At 48.3% G+C, this 20,200-nt stretch overlaps 2 protein-coding genes and 1 non-coding gene across 3 annotated transcripts; all 3 read left to right on the top strand.

Moving 5' to 3' along the window:
• The first annotated feature begins 227 nt into the window (after nt 1-227).
• On the top strand, nt 228-299 carry TRNAP-AGG (transfer RNA proline (anticodon AGG)). The gene has a single exon. It is a non-coding gene; the product is annotated as a tRNA-Pro (tRNA).
• A 5,590-nt stretch (nt 300-5,889) lies between these two features.
• On the top strand, nt 5,890-7,386 carry RNASE12 (ribonuclease A family member 12 (inactive)). The gene is made up of 2 exons (XM_004584644.2): nt 5,890-6,055; nt 6,832-7,386. The coding sequence occupies exon 2, from the start codon at nt 6,873-6,875 to the stop codon at nt 7,308-7,310; it is 438 nt and encodes a 145-aa protein (XP_004584701.1). The 5' UTR covers nt 5,890-6,055; nt 6,832-6,872; the 3' UTR covers nt 7,311-7,386.
• Nucleotides 7,387-11,195: 3,809 nt separating this feature from the next.
• On the top strand, nt 11,196-12,529 carry RNASE11 (ribonuclease A family member 11 (inactive)). The gene is made up of 2 exons (XM_004584643.2): nt 11,196-11,369; nt 11,845-12,529. Exon 2 carries the CDS (start codon nt 11,867-11,869, stop codon nt 12,449-12,451), a length of 585 nt encoding a protein of 194 aa, XP_004584700.2. The 5' UTR covers nt 11,196-11,369; nt 11,845-11,866; the 3' UTR covers nt 12,452-12,529.
• Nucleotides 12,530-20,200: the final 7,671 nt, after the last annotated feature.

Here is a 20,200-nt window from a genome sequence, read left to right as displayed (position 1 = left end):
CTTCTTTTTTTTTTTTTTTTTTTTCCCGATAAAAGGGGATAAAGTGTGGTTTCGGAGTGCGGCCTTGGGGATTGGGAGGCGGTGCTAGGGAGACTGCAGTGACGAGTTATGTCCACTAGGCGTCACCCCAGATCCCATGGTTTTTGAAAACAGACTTTTCAACCAACTGTGGACGTGGCTAAAACTTTTCTTACTGAAGTTTGGAACTGCAAACTAGAGTTTTAACGGGCTCGTTGGTCTAGGGGTATGATTCTCGCTTAGGGTGCGAGAGGTCCCGGGTTCAAATCCCGGACGAGCCCTTTATTTTCCTGCTGTCTGGCTTCAGCTTATTAAAGGGGCATTTCTTCTTACTATTTCCTCATGAGCATCAGTTTATGTTGCACTGTCTCAGGTATATGTGCCCCTTTGTAAGGCAAATGCTCCTTGCTTAGTCATGGGAGCGAATGCCAGAAAGCAGCACACACTGCTTACACAGAATTTCCTTAAGATTTCATGCTTCTAGAATCAACTGCCCTTTCTCTTCTGCGTTTTCTTGGGAGTCATGCGGCACTTGGAGACCCACACTTTGATATAAACCCTGACTTCACCGCATTGGAAGCTCAGGGCCCTGTCGTCGGGTGTGAGACCTCGGCAGGTGGCACACGTGGCGAGGCCTTGTTCCACGAAGTCTGAGCTTCCTCCGGCACTCCAGCGCGGGGTCCCAGGGCTGTCTGGGTGAGCTGTAGCCGGGGTGTCCCTGGTACCCTGGGAAGTCGCTGAGCCCTGAGGACGGGACAGGTGTGCCAGGGTGGCCCCAGGAGCCGCCCACGCCAACAGCCACGTGGCTGCGCAGGCCACAGCTGGGGAGCCAGTCACGGCAGTCACTCCTGGCACTCGGGTTCCCATGCCCTCTCCCCACCTCAGCACTACCCCACTAGCCCCCTTCCCCAAACCCCCTTTTAGCTAGTACCTGTCTCACCCTAGATTACGTCTAGACCCGGCTGTGTGCCAAAGTTAGCTACCCTCTGAGGTCCTCCTCACCTCCCAGAGCCGGCAGTCCGGCGATCCAGCCTGCTGGGCCCAGGGGGTGTGGAAGTGTGTGGCCTGGGTGGTTGCCATGGTGAGTGGGGGTAAGGCAGGTGGGGAGGAGACTCACTCCCTTCAAAGGAATCATCTGGAATCACCTCTGAGCACCCATTCCCTCGCCCCCTCCCTCCTTCCAGGGTCCCTGTCCAGGTCCCCAGCCACCTGCGTCCTGCCTCACCTGGCGCCTGGCCCTCCTTCTGCCCACCCCCGTTGTGGTGTTTAACTCCCAGCGCCCCTTCAGGCGTTTGACCCAACAAGCCTAGAATTTCAGCATCATCCTTGACTCCCTCTCCGGTTCCCTGTAGGTGGGTCCCTCACAAGCAGTGTGAGCTCTGTCTTCAGGGTAGCTCTGGACACTCCCACCTCCTTCTGCCCCACTCCTGCAGCCCTTTGGCAGGCCTCCCAGGCGCCCCTGAGCCCGAGGGAGCCTGAGGGCGCCGAGCAGCCGCCATGGCTGCTGCACCTGCTTGTGGCCTAGGAAAGCAGTCGAGGGTGGCCCAAAGTCTTGGGACCCTGCACCCATGTGGGAGACCTGGAGTAAGTTCCTGGCTCCTGGCTTCAGATCGGGTCAGTTCCAGCCATTGCGGTCGCTTGGGGAGTGAATCGTCGAACAGAAGATCCTCTCTGTCGCTCCTCCTCTCTGTATGTCTTACTTTGCAATAAAAATAAATTTAAAAAAAGTTAATGGAAACCGTGTGTGACAACACTATGCATGATTTCACATTTTTAAAAGCTGATATCAGGCCAGTGTTGTGATGTAGTCAATAAAGCCGCTGCCTGTGACACTGGCATCCCACATGAGCAATGACTCATGTTCCAGCTGCTCCGCTTTCGATCCAGGTCCTTGCTAACCGCCTGGGAAAAGTCACGGACTGTGGTCCAAGGTTGAGCTCCCTGCCCGGCCCCCCGCCCCCGTGTGGGAAACCCAGATGAGGCTCCTGGCCCAGCCCTGCCTGGAAGAACTCTCTCTGTCACTCTCTCTCTCTCTCTGTAACTCTGCCTTTCAAATAGATAAATAATAATAATAGTAATAATTTTTTAAAAGGTATGAACTCTGCTTACCACAATCTTTTTTTGACGCTCCCGGGTGTTCCGTGGCAGCCCCTTCTGGCCACAGTGTGGCGCTGTAAGACTTTCTGGGAACTTTGAAAGGTTCCTGCACCTGCTCGTCCAGGCAGGCAGGAGCGATCCCCAGCCCTGTAAACTGGAAGGCAGCCTTGCCCCCGGAAGACCGGCTGAAGTGCAGCTCTTGGGGCCCCCGGTGTGTAAACGCTGGCCGCGAGGGTGTTCAGATCGCACTAAGGTTTTGCACGAAGCAGTCTGCAGGAGTAGGAAGCCTGAGGCTGAAGAAGAGCCTGTGTGTTCCAACAGGACTTGGTCAACCTCCACTGACTGCAACTGCTAGGACAGCTGTGGCAGTACATCGGGAGGACACAGGAAGGGCTGCAAGGTCGTATACGGACCAGGGGCTGAGACCCCTGCTGGTGCTGCTAAAACGCCCGAGTAGCCGAGCATGCTGTGGGCACGACCTCGTGCTAAGCCAGCCCTCTTGTGGAGAACACAGGGAGCGCCTTGGGTCTCCAAGGGCAAAACTGCAGCGTTCGTTTTTTAGGGACGCCGAGATTTATTTTTGACTCTCTCTGTCTGGGTGGGAATTTCTAGGGAAGACAATTATGTCGTCCAAGACGAGTTCACGCAACAGCATAAAGACGTCTCACAGCAGAAGGCGAGCCTCGTTTAGGAAAAGAAAGAAGCTGCAGAGGGGAACTCCGGGGAGACGCAGCCGCAGGCCTAGGGTCCCGGGAGCAGGAGCTGGAGGAGAATCCACACTTCCCTGTCAAGGAGCTGTCCGCTCTTGTGCCACCCACATGGTGCTATGCAAGTCCCACCCAGGCAGGCATCCAAAAGTTATTAAGGTCTGCCGAGAAAAACTCTCAGATACCATAAAAAGCCTGGCGTAGCGCGAGAGGGGTGCGTACTCATTCTTGCATTTCTTTGAGGTTTATTGGGCACATGCTGGTTGGACATCTGCTGGGTTCTAGACGCTGGGCTTGACACAGAGATCCCGAAGGCAGCCAGACACACACGTGGTGTCTGCCTCCTGGAAGAGGGGGCATGATATATTTCATATATTTCATATATATATATATATATATATATATGAAATCAAGAAGTAGCATTAATTTATGGTGCCAAATAAGGCCCACAAAGAACAACGCAGGATTTCATTTGGTAAAACTGGAGCTGTTCACACGCTCTGGTGTTTCTGGGGAGTTCATGGAAAGAAGGGTGTATGTATGGGAGTGACATACACCAGGCAGGACATGGCAGGTGCGCAGAGTGAGAGCCTGGGATGTGTCCTGGCGGCCTTGAGTTGGAGGGAAGCCTAGCCAGTTCAGTCTGGCCGGAAGGAGAGAGGGAGCAGATGGGAGTGAGGGGTGAGGCTGCCTGTGCAGGATCATGTCCCCAGGAGCAGCAGACTGAGGGCACAGGCTTCCTGAGGGGGTGGTGGAAGTGAACCCCTCAGGGCCGGCATGCTATGTGATTCTGGCAGATGATCGGGAAGCAGTCAGGCTCCCTTGAAGCCCAGTGAAGCTGTGTTGCAGTTCCCATAGCAAGCTCAGAGCTCCCAAGGACGGCCAAGCCCAAGACCCCTCCTCAAATCCTAAACCATCAGATATTCTCAGTTCCTCTATTCCCCCAGCTCTGCCCACCCTCCCGCCCCGTCCAAAGGGGCCCAGGAAGGTCCGTGGAGGTGAGTTCAGGGACACAGGGCCGGTTGGTGGCAGAGCCAGTGTGACCTCAGGCGGTCTGCTCCGGTAACTTCCCACCGCTGCTCCCCCTGCTCTGGCTGGATGCTTTGGAACAGGCAGTTTCATCCTTTTGTTTATTTGAAACAGCACATCAGATTTTGAGAGGCCCCGGGGGTTGCATGTGGGTGGGGGCGGCATCTTAGGTGGCACTCAGGGCATGGGGAGGGGTAGTCAGGGGTGGCCGGGTTAATGACCCTTCCCTAATGCTGATTCACAGGGAACCGTGGAGAACTCAGCCTGGGGCACCTGGGAAGCAGGTGCGTTAGGATTATAGTGCTCTTGAAGGCAAGGGACACACTTAGGGCAGCTCACCCCACACCTGGTCATCCCTGGGCTATCACAGCCACCAATCATTTCAGGAAGGTAATGGAAGGGATGAGACAAGGACTAACTTGGCCTTCCTGCAAGGAGGGACAGCCCCTCCCTGGCGTGTAGCCCAGGGCAGTGACGCAGGCCAGGACAGACTCTGACTAGGACACGACCTGCCTGAGGGCAGAAGCAGCAGGTTCTGGGGTGTCAGCCCACCCAGTCTGTCCTTCTCATCTGGGCAAGGAAGCCGGGCAGGTGGTGGGCAGAGAGTGGGAGGGGTGCCCAGGGGCTTGCTGTCTGGGAGGTTGTTTTCTGCAATCGCCACAGCCTGGCACGGATGCCTCTCCCACCAAGGAAGTGTCTCACGAAGGGCTCCCCACGAGCCGAACACTCTCAAGTCAGAGCTCACCATTTTGGCTCTGGCACCTGGCACCCGATTTCCCTGTTGCTTGCCCAACCATAGTCTGAGTGGCTGGCATGTGGAGGGACATAGTACCTGTGGTCACAGAATTGCCATTTTTGCAATCATTGGATTTGTTTAATTTTTCTTTGTTTCATTTATAATTATTTCTTTGACTTTTTAAGACAGAAAAGAGAGCATTCGCAGCTGCTGGTTCACTCCCTAACTGCCCGCCCAGCATGTCTGGGGCTGATTTGGGTCTTTACCCAATCACAGCCCGTGTAGGCTTCCCAAGTGACCCCTAGTTGAATAGCTCTCACATTTTTCTGTATATGAAAAGAAAGGGAGTGGGGGAGGAAGTCTCACAACTCTGCAAATCCATGTACCAACATGTATGGATAGAGCAACCTCCAAAGGGAACCCAGGCTTGCTTTTGGTCCTTGGGGTGGGGCTGGGGGGAGTCCAGTCTCCAGCTGAGCTGGAGACCTGATGCTCTGAAACCTAGAAGCCCCGGACTTCTGCCAGATTCATGTGAGCACCAGGAAGCTGTTTTGGCCTTGTCCTAGATACCACGTGGGAGGCAAACCGGCTGGAACTGGAACTAAGTGCTCAGCTCTTGCCCTGCCTGCCCTGTTCCCTTGCCCAGGTGAGAAGGACAGACCGGGGTGTGCTGATGCCCCAGAACAAGCTGCTCTGGCCCTCAGGTGACGATCCAGCGACCATGGCTGTTTCCCAAACATTTTGAGTGAGAAGGTATCTCTTTTATATTAGTAACAGTTACAAGTTCAACATTCGGCTGCAAGTTTAACATACATCATGGAATTGTACCAATAAACAAAGATAAAAAATATAGTATCATATTGTCAAGGTATGTATTTAATTGTTTTGCTGGGAGTCCTCCTTTTATTGAGGAGTAGAGATATCTAATTCAACATATCTTCACTCCTCAGTATGCTAGTCTCCATTATACAGTTCATCCATGACAGTATATGTAATACTTGTTCACCTATACATCTAATTGTTTTGTATTTTGCTTGAATGTTGCCTTGTATCAGAGAGAACATATTTGTCCTTTTGGGACTGGTTTATTTCACTGAGCATAATGGAAGACCATTTCTTTATCAATGGAATGAAAATTCCAGCCCTGTCATAGGTTGGTAGTAAGAAACTCTGGAAAACAGATAACACTGCGGTTGGCACAATCAGACCTTCACTGAGTGCCTAGAAATGCCCACGTGGTTTAGCGAGACCTGTGCACTCTACACTCCTCTAACGGGAAGGAGTTACCATGACACCCAGGCACCTTGCTGCAGAAGTCCCTCCCATCCTGCCCCGTCCACTTCGGCCGTCCCCACACTTCACCTGCTGCCTCTCAGCTACTGTTAGAGAGCACAGAGACACAAGAGATTTTCCCAAATGTGAGATCAAAAGGATGTGCTGCCTGTGAGACCAACAGTGAGAGTGACAGGTGAGAGGAAGCAGCTCAGAGTGAAGCAGGACTGAGTGGGAGGAGGGCTGGGAGGAGGGCTGTGATGGCTTGGGAAAAAGATGCCAGTGGGACTGGCTTGTGGGATTCGAGTGCAGAGGTTTTAGGAACTCATGGGTATGTTGGCTCTGCCGGGTCAGCCCTGTGTTGGGCATTTTGTTATTATTACTATTTTTTAAAAGATTTATTTATTTTTATTGGAAAGGCAGATGTACAGAGAGGAGGAGAGACAGAGAGGAAGATCTTCCATGATTCACTCCACAAGTGACCACAATAGCCAGTGCTGCGCTGATCTGAAGCCAGGAGCCAGGAACTTCTTTTCGGGTCTCCCACACGGGTATAGGGTCCCAAGGCTTTGGGCCATCCTCGACTGCTTTCCCAGGCCACAAGCAGGGAGCTGGATGGGAAGTGGAGCTTCTGGGACCAGAACCGGCGCCCATATGGGATCCCGGCACGTTCAAGGTGAGGACTTCAGTTGCTATGCTATTGCGCTGGGCCCTGTGTTGGACATTTTGAAGGACTTGGGTGGAAAAAAGTTGCAGAAACAAACACAACAGGTGTAATCAGGGACCAGTTGAGGGCTGACATGACCAGAGAAGGCTTTCTGGTAGATCTGAACTTCCAGCTGGATCTTGTCACCTCAGCAGAATTTGAATGAGCAAAGAGAAGGAAAGTATCCCGAGGGAGGTAGCTGGGGTCCGGAGTCTGCGAGGGAGGGACTGAACATCCTCTGCCATTTTCTGCCTTCCCTTACTCAGCCAGAGTTCAAGCCAAGGATGTGAAGGCACTTTTGCCCTGGATGATCCTGATGGTGATTGTTTTCTTGATGCTTCTGTTCTGGGAAAACGAGCTGAGTGAGCACGAGCCATTGCTAACCTTGGAGCACTTGCATGTAGACTACCCCCCGGACGGCACTGCGGTAAGGTACTGCAACCACCTGATCCAGCAGAGACTCATCAGGGAGCGAGACCACACCTGCAAGAGGGAGCATGTGTTCATCCATGAGAGGCCTCAGAAGATCAACAGTGTCTGTCTGTCCACCAAGAAGGTGGCTTGCCTGAACCAGTCCAGCCTCATCTGCTCCCAGAGCGAGACCAAGTTCAGACTAACCGTCTGTGAGCTCACTGCAGGCACCAGATACCCTGCGTGCAGTTACCAGAGCTCAGCCACCCAGGGATTTATCCTTGTTGTCTGCGATGATTTGGGACCATTGGCTTTTGAGGGATATGTCGAGTAACAGCTACTGTCCTCTCTGCTTGCTCAGTGGCTACTGGGTTGGCTGGCTGGCTGTGAGGTGAACTTGAGTTCTAGACATGGCGTGATGCTTGCGTGGCTGCTGGGACTGAACTTGTCCTTCCAGAATTGTTGAGTTAGTAGTGTCTTATTTTGCTTCAATAAAGAAATCTTCAAAAAAAAAAAAAAAGAAAGAAAAGAAATCTTTTGAACTATTAACTCTGTGTATTTTCAATTTGTGTTCCTCGTATTTGGGAGTCATTCAGGAGCCAAGAGTGAGTTGGAGGCAGGACTGGGATTCACTAGTGTAAAGTGAATGAGACAGTCATGCTTAGTGTGAGATGTAACACACTACCCCCCAATCCTACCAGTCATCAAAACACAGAGTTTCTATCCATCCTTTAAAAAAATCAATATTAAAGCAAACATTTCCAAGGTATGGAATACCCACATTTAAAAAATCTGGTCTGACAGAGTTTGGATTAGAGCTGAGTTCTGTGAGTTGTACTATTGTAGATCAAATTCTGCTGTGCAAATAGGAAATATTTGGTCGCAGGGGATTGTATTGCATTGATTCTACATGTTGTACTAAAATAGTATTTATCTTGATCACTGAGTTTTTTGCTATGTCTTTACATTTTTTAGCTGGAATAAGCAACTCTGTAATTATACCCTAATGCCAGCCCTGACTCTAAGAATAAAAGCAATTGAGATCACCTATCAGGGTCTGTTTGGGTTTGTTTACTAATATTTAAAAGGCAGGATTTACAGAGGTTTGGAGAACCAGAAAGAGAGCGATCTTCCCTCCTCTGATTCACTCCCCAAATGGCTACAGTAGCTGGAGCTGGGCTAGTATGAAGCAAGGAGCCAGGAGCTTCTTCCTGGTCTCCTGTGTGGGTGCAGGGACCTAAGGCATTGGGCCATCCTCTGCTGCTTTTTCAGGTCATAGGCAGGGAACTGGATGAGAAGTAGAGCAGTGGGACTTGAATCAGTGCCCATTTGGGATGTGAGTGCTACAGGCAGAGGATTAGCCCCCAAGGTCTTTTCTAAAGATGGAAGTTACAACACACCACCCTTAGTCCTGTCCAGCAACTCACTCAGTGTCGTGAAACAAAAGGGGAGTGTGAAAGAGGCTGACTGGTCAGTGGCCATTTCGCTAGTGACAACTGGGTGAGGATCTCCTGGGGAGACAGTGGGGTGCAGGACTCCCCGTGTCATACTTCTTGCCATCTCCAGAGGGAGCAGGGAGGGCTTTGGAGGCAGACCAACGTTGTTCAGCACTCAGTTCTGACAGCTGGACTCACAGTTTTGTTCCTGAGGTCCAGCTGTAGGCAGAGCAGCTTCCCTACTGGAGGCCTCTGGACATGCTATGGGATCCCACTCTCTGATAACAGCCTCCTCATCTGGGAGGTGAAGGGCCCCACCTAGCCCATCTTTGAGGTTCCTTCCAAGTCTGTTGCTCTACAATTCAATATCCTAGGTGATGTGGAGATTGGCTTTGCTGGAGGTGAGTCTTGCTATTGGAAAGTACAAGAAATAGAGCCAGTGGCAACTGAAGGCCAGATGATGGGGTACCTAACTGTGAGCTGCTCCGATCCTGCGTGTGAGCACCAGAGAAGCACACAAGGGCTGAGAACAGGCCTTATGGGGTCCCGCAGCTCCTCAGGGCACTTGCTGTTGCTACCTTCTCAGCTGGGGGACTTGCACAGCTGCAAGTTTAGACCAAATTCCATGGCCATCTCAGAGGGAGGCCCTGTGCGTCAGTTGCTGCCTACCTCCGCAAATCTTCTGTAAGCATCAAGTTCTGATGGACTGAGTGGATCTATGGGGGATCGCGACCAGGGTCTGTAGAGGGTGCAGTGCAACCTTGGAACTTGGCCAGAGGTCACTGTCCCACAACTTCTTTCCCATGCTGGCCTCCTTTCTCCATGGGAATGCTGCCACAGGCTTGGGTGCCACCAAGTGAGTAGGGCCCTGAGTACCCGAGTCTAGGTTGAGTAGGAGCAGCTGGCCCTAGCACAGGACTAGCTGGGTCTTGGTTCCAGCACTTCTTGAGCGCAACGCTGAAGTAGATGAAGTGTGTCCTTCAGTCCCAGACTTCTAGTTTTTTTGCTTTTTTTTTTTAAGCTCTGTTTCCTTTCCTTAGCCACCTCCTTTGGCTGTATTGTCTTTATTTTTTCTTCCCTTCAGCCTCTAACCTCCCCTCTTCTGAATACAAGTGAAATCTTACAGATGAGCACATTTCCAAAACAGTGAGAATAACAGCGACTGCAATGGCGTCTGTGCTTGGAGTGCTTTCAATGATCTTATTTATGTAAAGTTCTGCTTAGTTTTGCTTATTTCAAAGGAAGGAAAGAGGGGAGAAAGGGAGGAAGAAAGGAAGGAGGAAGCGAGGAAGGGACGAGGATAGGTGAGGATATGAGGAGAAGAGAAGAGAAGAGAAGAGAAGAGAAGAGAAGAGAAGAGAAGAGAAGAGAAGAGAAGAGAAGAGAAGAGAAGAGAAGAGGGCATTTCCTGTCTGCTGATTCACTGGCTGATTAAAATCTAGACGTTGGAGCTCAGTCTGTGCAGGCATCCAAGCATTTGTCCAACACCTGCTGTCTCCCAGCATACAGATTAGTAGGACACTGGAATTGGAAGCTGGGCCGGGACTGGAGGTCAGATACCCTGATACCAAATAGGATACCTCAAGCAGTATTTTGTTCTTAAGATTCGTTTTATTTTTATTGGAAAGTCAGCTATACAGAGAGAAAGAGAGACAGAGAGGAAGATCTGTTGGTTCACTCTCTAAGTGGCTGCAATGACTGGAGCTGTGCTGATCTGAAGCCAGGAGCCAGGAGCTTCCTCTGGTCTCCCATGTGGGTACAGGGTTCCAAGGCCTTGGGCCATCCTTGACTGCTTTCCCAGGCCACAAGCAGGGAACTGGATGGGAAGCAGGGACGGTGGGGATCCCTGAGTGTTCAAGGTGAGGACTTTAGCCTCTAGGACACCACTCTGGACCCCCAAACAAGATTCTTGCTTAATGTGAACACTGGGAAGCAGGAGATGCTGAGGATGACGGCTTCAGTACTGGATTCCTTGTCACTCATTTAGGAGACCCAGATTGAGTTTTGAACTTCTGGTTTCTGCCTGGCCCTAGTCCTGACTACAGCAAGCATCTGGGGAGTGAACCAGCAGATGAAAGATCCCTCTCTCTCTCTCTCTCTCTCTCTCTCTCTCTTTCTCTCTCACACACACACACACACTGTCTCTTTCTCTCAATTGTAGAAGTCCTTATTCATAACATCAGGTAAGTGGAACAAGGTTTTATACAGTGACTCATAGGATCCTTGAATCAGTGAGGAAGGTTCAAGGATTCTGAGGTAGTGTTTATTTCAGGAGGTGATTTTGGAAAAAGCAGAATGTTGAATGAATGGAGGAGGAAGTGGTGATGAGTGGACAAGGGTGGTGACACTGCATCTAGATGTGCCAGGCAAGGAGGCTTTGAGGGGCAGAGATCAAAGAGGGCACGAGGGGAACAGGGTCACCGTTAACCATTTTGTCTGGACTTCTCATGACGAGTTTTCTAGTACTCACTATAGATGAAGCCATGTTCTGTTGTTAACCAGTGCCATTGTGAAGCTCATGTGTTCAGTTCAAGTTTTGACACAGGACAGAATAATGAGAAAAGGGGTTCAGAGTTCTGGGGGGCTTTCAACCCCACCTAAAAGCAGGAAAAGACCGACATGTATCCATTGACTAGGGTGAAGAAATATGAAATGAAGGACAACACTGGCCAAGCTCCAGAGTGCCAGAAAAGCACAGGTCATTCTGGGTTCAGCTCTGGACAGGGCAGCTTTCACAGAGCAGGAGGCCGTGCTGTGGGCCGTCAGGTCTCTGGCTGCCAGAGGGACACTTAGTTCTCTGTGTCCTCGGTTCCACATTGTCTCCTCTGTCAGCCGTGCCCCTCCTCCCTCAGGTGGACTCAATAATAGAAACTCCCAGGAAATAGACACAATTTCACTTCTAACCCTGCAGCAAGCCTGGAGTCTTTTTCAACCGGATCAGCTTGACAAAGGAACTGGTAAAGTCGGATCCCATGACTGGGAATGGGTGGGAAAAGCCATGGAGAGGCGGGAAAATGGCATTGTATGTTTCCTTCGGCTTCATTTCTCCAAGTGGTTATCATGTGTCAGATACCAGGGGTGTGAGACCAGGGGTTCTAACAAGAGTGAATAGCATGTGGATACTTTTTTCTAATCTAATCAATGAGATTATGCATAACAGGACAGTGAAGAGGAAACATACTTAGCACCTAACTTCATTCTCACCTTTCTTTTTCATATGGGGAAACTGAGGTTAAAAGAGGCCAATTTTGAGGAACTTGAAGTCAGATCTTCAAACTTTACCACTGCTTGTTTTTTGACTTTATCTTACTGCCATTCCAGCGTGAAGGGGTCTGTCCATGTTGGAGTCACTTCTGGGAATAACTATAGTGGGAAAAAGAGCACCATCTCCTTAAGAGTTTCCTTGTTTTTATCTTTGTGTCTCTGGTGCAGAAAAGACTGCCCTGGCTCTGCGATGGAGACTTCTCTGCTGCTGCTTAGCCTGGGCTTGGTTCTTGCAGGAGCTTCAGAAGTTATGGAGATAAGGAAAGAAGAATTTGCAGAAGAGCACATGCACGATGACATGGCAAACCAGGCTGTTGAGATATTAATGAATGTGACCCTGTTGGATAAAAACACCAGTCTCCTTGTGTCCAAGAATACTATGTCTTCCTCATTATTGAAATTTGGAAAGATTCCTTATGGCATCCCTAAGGGAAACAGGCTAAGTGATGCCAAATGTTGTTGCAATGAAGTGATGGTCTGGAGAAAGGTTTCCAAAGTCAATGGCTCATGTGGGCTGAGCGACATCTTTCCCCACGGCGCTGTGGAAATGACCCGCGGGATCCAGAAGGTCCCCAGATGCAGCTGCAGGCGTGGGAAACACCTTGGTGTCAGCATCTGTGGCAGTGCGGATCTGGAACTTTCTGTGTGCCAGCTCCCCGCAGGCAAACAGTTTCCCAGGTGCCAATACCACAGTGTGACCTCACTGAAGAAGTTGTTGATGGTGCTGACAGGCCATTCTCTGATGAGCTGGCTAGTCAGTGGCTCAAAGCTCTAAGCCCCACAGGCCTTTGAGAACGGGGCCCACCTAAGGAGGCTATAGTCATGTTGGTTCCTGTTTCTTTCCTTCTACTATCTAAATGCAATAATAAATTCTTCATTGTTTCTGCTAATTAGAGAAGTGAAAATTCCCAAACTGGATAATTCCATGAACATTTACAACTGATTCTGGGGTGCAGATTCATATTCATCTCCCCCTGCTTTCCTTCCTCCCTTCTTTGAAACAAACTGAAAGAAACTGGGCTCTGTGCTAGTTTACTCATGAAGTGAGGAAGCTGAGTCTATCCACCTAGGTGGAATTTAAAGCGAAGTTCTAAAACCCATGTGGATGATGAGAAGTGAATGGTTCTGCCAATGAGGTCTCCAGCAGTGCAGCAAAGGAGTGCCCACCCCGATCTCTTCATTGTGCCCACAGCGCCCATGCCCACCCACGTGGACAGGGGTCTGACCATCCTCCAGCACATGTTAAGGCAAACAGCCTTTGGCTGGGCATCACCTAATCCAGTACTGCGCAGTCACCACTCCCCTACCCTCAGCTCCATCCCACGGGTTGCTGCCAGAAGAAATAAAAGCTCTGATATTCAAAATCTTGCCACCCTGTGACTGTGGGAGCATAATGGCAAGCCAAGGAAGAATGAAGGAGACGTGAAGATGGAAATAGGAAGTCTGTGCCAAGTTCCAGGCGGGATTGATTTTTCATCTTGATGTTTTCTGATATTTTAATGATTTTTCCAGACAGTTGTTTGCAAGTCTTCATGATTCAACTTTCTGTAGAAAGCCTGGATGGTTGTCCTGCTCATGGCTGTGTGCCTACATGCTTCTGTTTCTGACTCTTACGTCTTCCTTCCATCCTCAAGTCATCTTATTGCAGTGTTCTCAGTTTCAATAAATGCATGTCAATGAATATTATACCACTGTGACATTTTTCTTGTATCTGACTTCTTACAAGTGAATTTTCTGGTCATGGGCCAGCATACAACATTCTGGCAAGAAACAAAACTAAAGGACAGGAGCTGAAAGATTTAGAAATACACGATTTAAGACTCTTAGCAGGACCAGGGACCTGGATACACTCCCAGGCAAACAAGCAAGTTGCTCCCAGATACTGATTTCAATAGGTTTCTTCCAGCAAGCCATTATAAAGATCTGAGGGTCTTGTAATAGAAAAAAAAAAAAAGGAAAAGGAAAAATTACAGAGACTCAATAACATAGTTAACAATCTTATTATTTATGCTAATCATGCTGGGCATTGGGTTGCAGTTGGGAGACCGTCCCCTTATCCTCAGATTAACACTCACTCAACTACAGAGGTTCCCCTGACATCCCTGCCAAACCAGGGTCTTCCACACGTTCGTCATCACCTTTCTCAGGCAGTGGACCACTCAGAGCTTAGGAGTTCTCATGCATCTGATATGGTTGCCAAGGGTAACCTGTAAAGAACAAGTGTTTAACCTTGAAAAGGCAAGAAGCTTCACACCAGCTCCCGTCTTGCTGTGACCAACCATGATGAACTACAAAGAATTCCCAACATTTCCCCAAGGTTTTTCATCTTGGTGCAGAAAGATTACACTGGAACTGCAGAACTCTGACAATCAGCATTATGGTGCGTGACAGCACAGACTTGCACCTGCTTTCCTGATCAGCATAGTGGCAGCTTAACTGAATGTTCACTGGGTTTGGCCAACAGGCGTGTAATCTGCAGGTGCGTAATGAGCAGCCAGAAGGGAGAGGGAGAAGAGATTCCTGCATCTTAAAGGTTTCTTCTTCACAGGAAAACTCAGGAGCCATCTGTGTTAGATAGAAAAAAAGCAAACTTGCTTATAATCATGCTGAAAGGTAAAGGTGAAACATCCCTAACAATTTGCACCCCTCAAGATTGTTTCGAAGATAAAATCATGGTTCCTGTTCTTTTTGTTGCATTACATCAGGGCACTGTGCTAAGTATACAACAACAAAATTACCAAGGGTAGCATTTGATCTACTGGTTAAGCTATTGATTGGCATACCTACATCCCATAATAGGTGTCAGGGTTCAAGCCCACACTCCACACCTTGGGAAACAGCAAGTGATGTTGAAGTGGTTGGGTCCTACCAGTCATGTGGAAAACCTGGTCTGAGTTTTCAGTTCCTGGCTTCTGCCAGAAACTGAAATTGTGACCAATTGAGAGTGAAGCAGCAGATGGGATCCCTCTGAAATAAAATTTTAAAATCATTTCCAGGCCCTGTGCAACAGCCTAGTGGCTGGGTCCTTGCTTTGCATGTGTTGGAATCCCATAGGGGCGCTGATTCCTGCCCCGGCTGCTCCACTTCCCATCCAGCTCCCTGCCTCTGGCCTGGAAAAGCAACACAGGATAGCTCAAAGCCTTGGGACCCTGCACCCACATGGGAGACCTTGAGGAAGCTCCTGGCTTTGGATCAGCTCACCTCTGGCTATTATGGCCGCTTGAGGAATGAGTCAGCAGACAGAAGATCTTTTTCTCTGTCTCTCCTCTTTGTAAATCTGCCTTCCTGATATAAATAAATCTCTTTTTTTAAGAAAAATCATTTGTAATTTATAGATGACTGACAAAGGGTTGATGACTTTAATGTAAAAAGAGGTCATTAATTTGATAAGATGAATATTCATACAGAAAAATCAGTAAGGGACACATGAAAATTAACTAAAGGAGAAATGGTCATTCAACATTAAAATTTTTTTTCTTCCTACTAAATGTATTATGAATAAAAACAATGTACTGTCACATTTTCCCTCACACAATTTGCAGAAGCAATAGTTTAAAAATATCCTGTAGTGGGGCTGGTGCTGTGTGCTGTTTGCAGCATCAACACCCCACATGGGTGCTAGTTCAAGTCCCGACTACTCCACTTCCAATCCAGCTCCCTGATAACACACCTGGGAAAGCAATAGAAGATAATCCAAGTGCTTGAGAAATCTGCTACTTATGTGGGAGACTTGAATGGAACCCCTACCTCCTGGTTTTAGCCTGGCCCAAGCCTGGCTGTTGCAGCCATTTGGAGAATGAACCAGCAGATAGGACATCTCTCTCTTTGTAACTTTGCCTTTCAAATAAAAATAAGCTTTTTAAAAAGTGACCTAGCAGTGGCATGGCATAAATGTGGGAAAGGAGCTGTTTCTGTGCACTCCTCCAAGGAAACCAAGGTGGCAGTTTTCGCTCTTTCTGAAGAGCAGCTGGAGTGAAGCCCAGTTCATTTGGAGGATCTCTATGCACTGTTCTAAATCACTTCGCCCTTGACACCCCTCCCTCTTCTACAAGGTTTAGGAAGGAGACTCAAGCCAGTCAGCACTGGCCCCAGGGACTTTGATATGTGGCCCAGGGACTTGCCTTGCCCAGGATCAAAGGGCAGGGTCACACAGTGGGCAGAGCCCTGGGCAAGCCGGCACTCCCGGCTGTGCTGTCACGCACGTCCAGTTCAGGGTGTTCCAGCTGCTCTGTATTTGGCAACCTGAGAATTCGAGCTGAGCTCTCTGGCCTATCGCACTAAACACGCTTGCTGAGGGCTTGCCTGGCACAGGCAATGGGGGTTAGTTAGAGGAAGCTCATGGAGGCAGGAAGGCCTGGGGGAGGGGCTCTTGGCCAGGAACACACAGCCTGGGACCCTCACTTCCATGTCTGACACTGCTTCCCGCATCTCCCCTTGCCTCCTGTCCTCACGCCAAGTCCTTATTCTGGCCTCCTGACTCCACCGTGCACTCAGCACACTTCTTGCTTTTGCATGTTGCTCCAGCTTCTGTGTTCTGCTTTGGCATTAAATCTTGCAGATTCAACCTTGTGTGCCCTTTTCTGCGTATTCTGCATCCAATATTCACTGTTCAGGTGTGGAGTGACAAGTGGGGAGATTTCTAGGGTCAAGACTAAACGTAAAGTTCTCATTCAAAGGCTGCTATTCCATCTGTGCTGGTTTCAGCCCCTTTGGAGCCACTACCTGTGTCAATACAACTCTTTGGGCTGAACTCCTGATGAACCAGAGGATAAGCTGGCTCATCAGGAGAAAAGAGAGTTTATCACAAGCCAGGAATACCTGATAGCCTTGAAACACCAAGGAGCAGACTGAGTCCCAGTGCTATCTCTTCTTCTTGCCTCCCTCTGGCCACAAACAGCAGAAGAAAAGTTCACTAGCCTTGGCGTTATCTTTGCCAAGGTCAAGCAGATACTCCCATCCAAAGATGTCTGACATGCTGCATCTGTGCAGATCAACACCCACCATGATGACACATCACAAGCATGTGCAAACCGAGGAGCTGCTACCTTCCCTCATCCCCCACACCTAAAAAGGATAAAAGCCCAGTGCTGTGTACCCTGGGTGGCCATTTCCCTCATGGGTCACCCTGCCATGTGGAAGTGGCCCCAGCAAAACCAGTTTGAAGAAGAATAAACCTGGAAACATTCTATGATGCCAATTCTTTTATTTGGAAATTTAAAAATGGATTTGAAAGAGAGAAAACACTCCCCTGTGTTGTTTCATCCCCAGCTGTGCAAAGCAGCTGAAATACCAGCTTCTCAACTGGCATCTTCATGGATGCATCAAACACCTGCCTCTATACCTCTTTCATTTGAAAGTAGAATTGCCACCAAGGAGCACCGAGGACTGCATCCCTACTGCCAAGGAGACCACGGGGAAATGGAGTGCCTTCGGAGACCAAGAACTCTGAGGTCAACCACCCCCATTTGGATCTACCACATGGGATGGAAGAAGCCCAAATCCTGCCTTGCAGGTTCCAAGGTCATCGGAACAGCAACCAGGATCCCTGAGCGGTCCGCAGAAACGGAAGAACAGTAAACTTTCTTCGGGACTAGGGAGAGGAGCTTTCTCTGGTCCTTGCCTGCTTCCAACTTTGGGTCCCCACCCCCTCTCGTAATAACCATCAGGAGCACTCCAGAAACCCCTCAAAACAAATAAACAAACAAACCAACAAAACTAGAATAGATAGACAGAGAACAACAAGGAAAGCTTAGAACCAGACAGGAAACGGTCAGCGGGGATGCACTTATACCTCACTGGGTGGGACACAAAGATTAGTTACTCCTAACTGGGGTATGGAAGATTTCTCTGCACACCCCTCCTAAACATGCTCACCTAAACTGTTGACATATATACTGTTAGAATTATAGAGTTAGACCACCCGAAAAACAGCCAGGTTCAGCGAAATCATGCTTCAATGCTATAAACTGCTAAATACTAAAATTAAAATAGGCATGAGAAGCTGAATAGCAATCTAAGCCATTTTAAGGTGTATAGAATACGGTTGAATGTAAACCAAAATTGAAATGTCTATGAAGAAGTCACAGGTTGTGGTTGAGAACCTGCATTTTCCTATTAACATATTGGTTAATCAATACCATGTCAATTAATGCCATAATGTTGTAAATGGTTGGAAATATTATGTTGGGACTTTTAATTGATTGGAATGCTACTCTGCCGGCTCTACCTTCAGACCAGAGATGGTCTCACCAAGAAACCATTGAACTTACCAGGAAAATAAGATGCTGGACTTTATGCTTGGTAAATACCTCCAATGAAAGAATGTCAATTGAATTCGAACTATGGAAATGCAACAAGGTGGAGCAATCCACCATGGGGGAGGGCTTTGGGAGGGGCGGGGGGAATACCAGTGCATAAAAAAATGTATCACATAATGCAATGTAATTAGTTTTAACAAAAAGGAAATGCAATAAAAATATATGTTTCCAAAACAAACAAACAAAAAAAGTAGAGTTGCAGAGACAGAAAGGTCTCCATCCACTGGTTCACTCCCCAGATGGCTACAGTGGCCAGAGCTGAGCCAATCCAAAGCCAGAGGCCAGGATTTCTTTCAGGTCTCTCACGTGGTGCAGGGCCCTGAGGCTTTGGGCCCCATTGTGCTGCTTTCCTGGGCTGTAAGAATAGAGCTAGGTAGGAAGCAAAAACAGCTGGGACATTAACTGGTGCCCATGTGGGATGCTGGCATTTTAGGCAGAGGTTTAGTTTGCTATGTGCCTGGCATTTTGCATATATCAAACCCATTGACTTATATTTAATAAATGCCATTATATTTAATAAATGCCATTATTTTTCTCTCACAATCATATATTTTTTATTTTTGCAATTATATTTTTAACAAAGTTTAATTACTATGAAAAATTGCGTGTATTTTTCTATTTATGATGGGTAAGTCACATTTTATTACCATACAATGTTCTTCATTCATCTTGTATAGATGCAGAATTCCACCTGGTACAATTTCCCTCCTGCTGGTGTGATTTCCTTTAACATATTTTGCTGTGTGAATTTGCTGCGGGCTTATACTGTAAGATTCCTCTCTATTTTTGAGACATTCGAGCTAGGTATAGAAATGCTGGAGGCGTAGCTTTCTTGCTGCCAGTTCTGTTTTCCCACTGCTTTCTTACTTGTTTTGTTTCAAATGGAAAGTCTGGCAGCACCTTTGTCGCTGTTTCTCTGGGCCATACCGAGGTGTTCTGGCTAAGACTGCGTTTCAGGGTTTCTCCTTAGTGCTGCTCTCCCCTGCCTCACCCTCCACCCCAGCCAAGTTTGAGCATGAGGTGTCTTGGCCTATTTTCTTCATGTTTTTTGTGCTTGGTGTGTACTGAGTTTTTATGTTTTTGTGAATTTACACTTTTGACCACATTTTAAGGTTTTGTTCTGTGTCTTCATTTTTTTTTTTAATTTCCCAGTTTTCGCTTTAAGGATTTCCAATAATCTGGGTATGAGGTTATTTCCATTTATTGTACAGGGTTTTTTTTAATGCAATGTCTAACCAATGTATATGTTCATACTATACTCCGCAGCTTTTTTTTTTTTTCTGAAAACATTATCCAGGCTTCTTTTTTCTAGAATCCAAGACTCTGCTGACCTTTTAACTTGTATGAAATTCATCAGTAACAGATGTTTTAGCATCCTTCTGCTTTCACTCTAAATCTGGGGCTGGTCTGATTTGATTTCCGTTGATCATCCTCCTTGCTATGGTGTTTTCCTGCACCTTTATGTGCATTGTAGTCTTTGAGTGGATCCCAGCAGTTCTGAATTCTGCATTATTGATTTGCCCTGTGGAACATTCATGGCATCCTGCAAATCTTGTTGAACTTTGCTCAGGGATACTCGGGGTCTTCATGTGAGGACTTGTGAGATAGATCTGAAGTGTGCAGTCCAGGGTTAGTGATGGACCATTGTGGAGGCTACCACCTAATGTAGGGATGGGAGCAGGAAGGGGACAGCTGTGACCTTACTGAGTCTTCCACCTAAGGCTTTCCAAGGGCTTCCTTTTCCAAGTCGGGCAACTGGGAGGAGGCGCTGTTCACTCTGCTTCTTTTAGACAACCCTCTCCCTAGCCTTGTCTGAACTTCTCCAATGCATGCTCTGGCAGGCCTATGAGGGAAGCCCTTGGCAGAGCCCCAAGGCCACGACTCGGTATTACACTCTGTGCTGTGGACTTGAGCTACCTTGTCCCCTCTCCTCCATGTCCTCAGTTCAGGCCACCTGCGGGCTGTAAGTCCACCCTCCCTTTACCTCATCCTGAAACCTCTCTCAAGACAGTGGACAGAGTCAGGGCGGGACCCTCCTTGTTTATTTCAGTTGTTTCAATGACCTGTGTGTTTTGTTGCCATTTGGTCAGGGTCTTAGAAATAAGTCTTCAAGACTTGTGCTAGTTTTGTGTTGTTTCCAATGGGATAACTCAGGGATATATTAGTCTACCTTGGCTGATCTAGTCCTTCTTCTTCTTCTTTTTTTT

Source organism: Ochotona princeps, chromosome 6, assembly GCF_030435755.1.
Source record: "Ochotona princeps isolate mOchPri1 chromosome 6, mOchPri1.hap1, whole genome shotgun sequence".
NCBI classification, from domain to species: Eukaryota; Metazoa; Chordata; class Mammalia; order Lagomorpha; family Ochotonidae; genus Ochotona; species Ochotona princeps.
This window is presented reverse-complemented; position numbering and strand designations above follow the sequence as displayed.

Excerpts from the sequence above, each read along its gene's own strand:
- RNASE12 (XM_004584644.2), top strand. The coding sequence starts at position 6,873 with ATGATCCTGATGGTGATTGTTTTCTTGATGCTTCTGTTCTGGGAAAAC.
- RNASE11 (XM_004584643.2), top strand. The coding sequence starts at position 11,867 with ATGGAGACTTCTCTGCTGCTGCTTAGCCTGGGCTTGGTTCTTGCAGGA.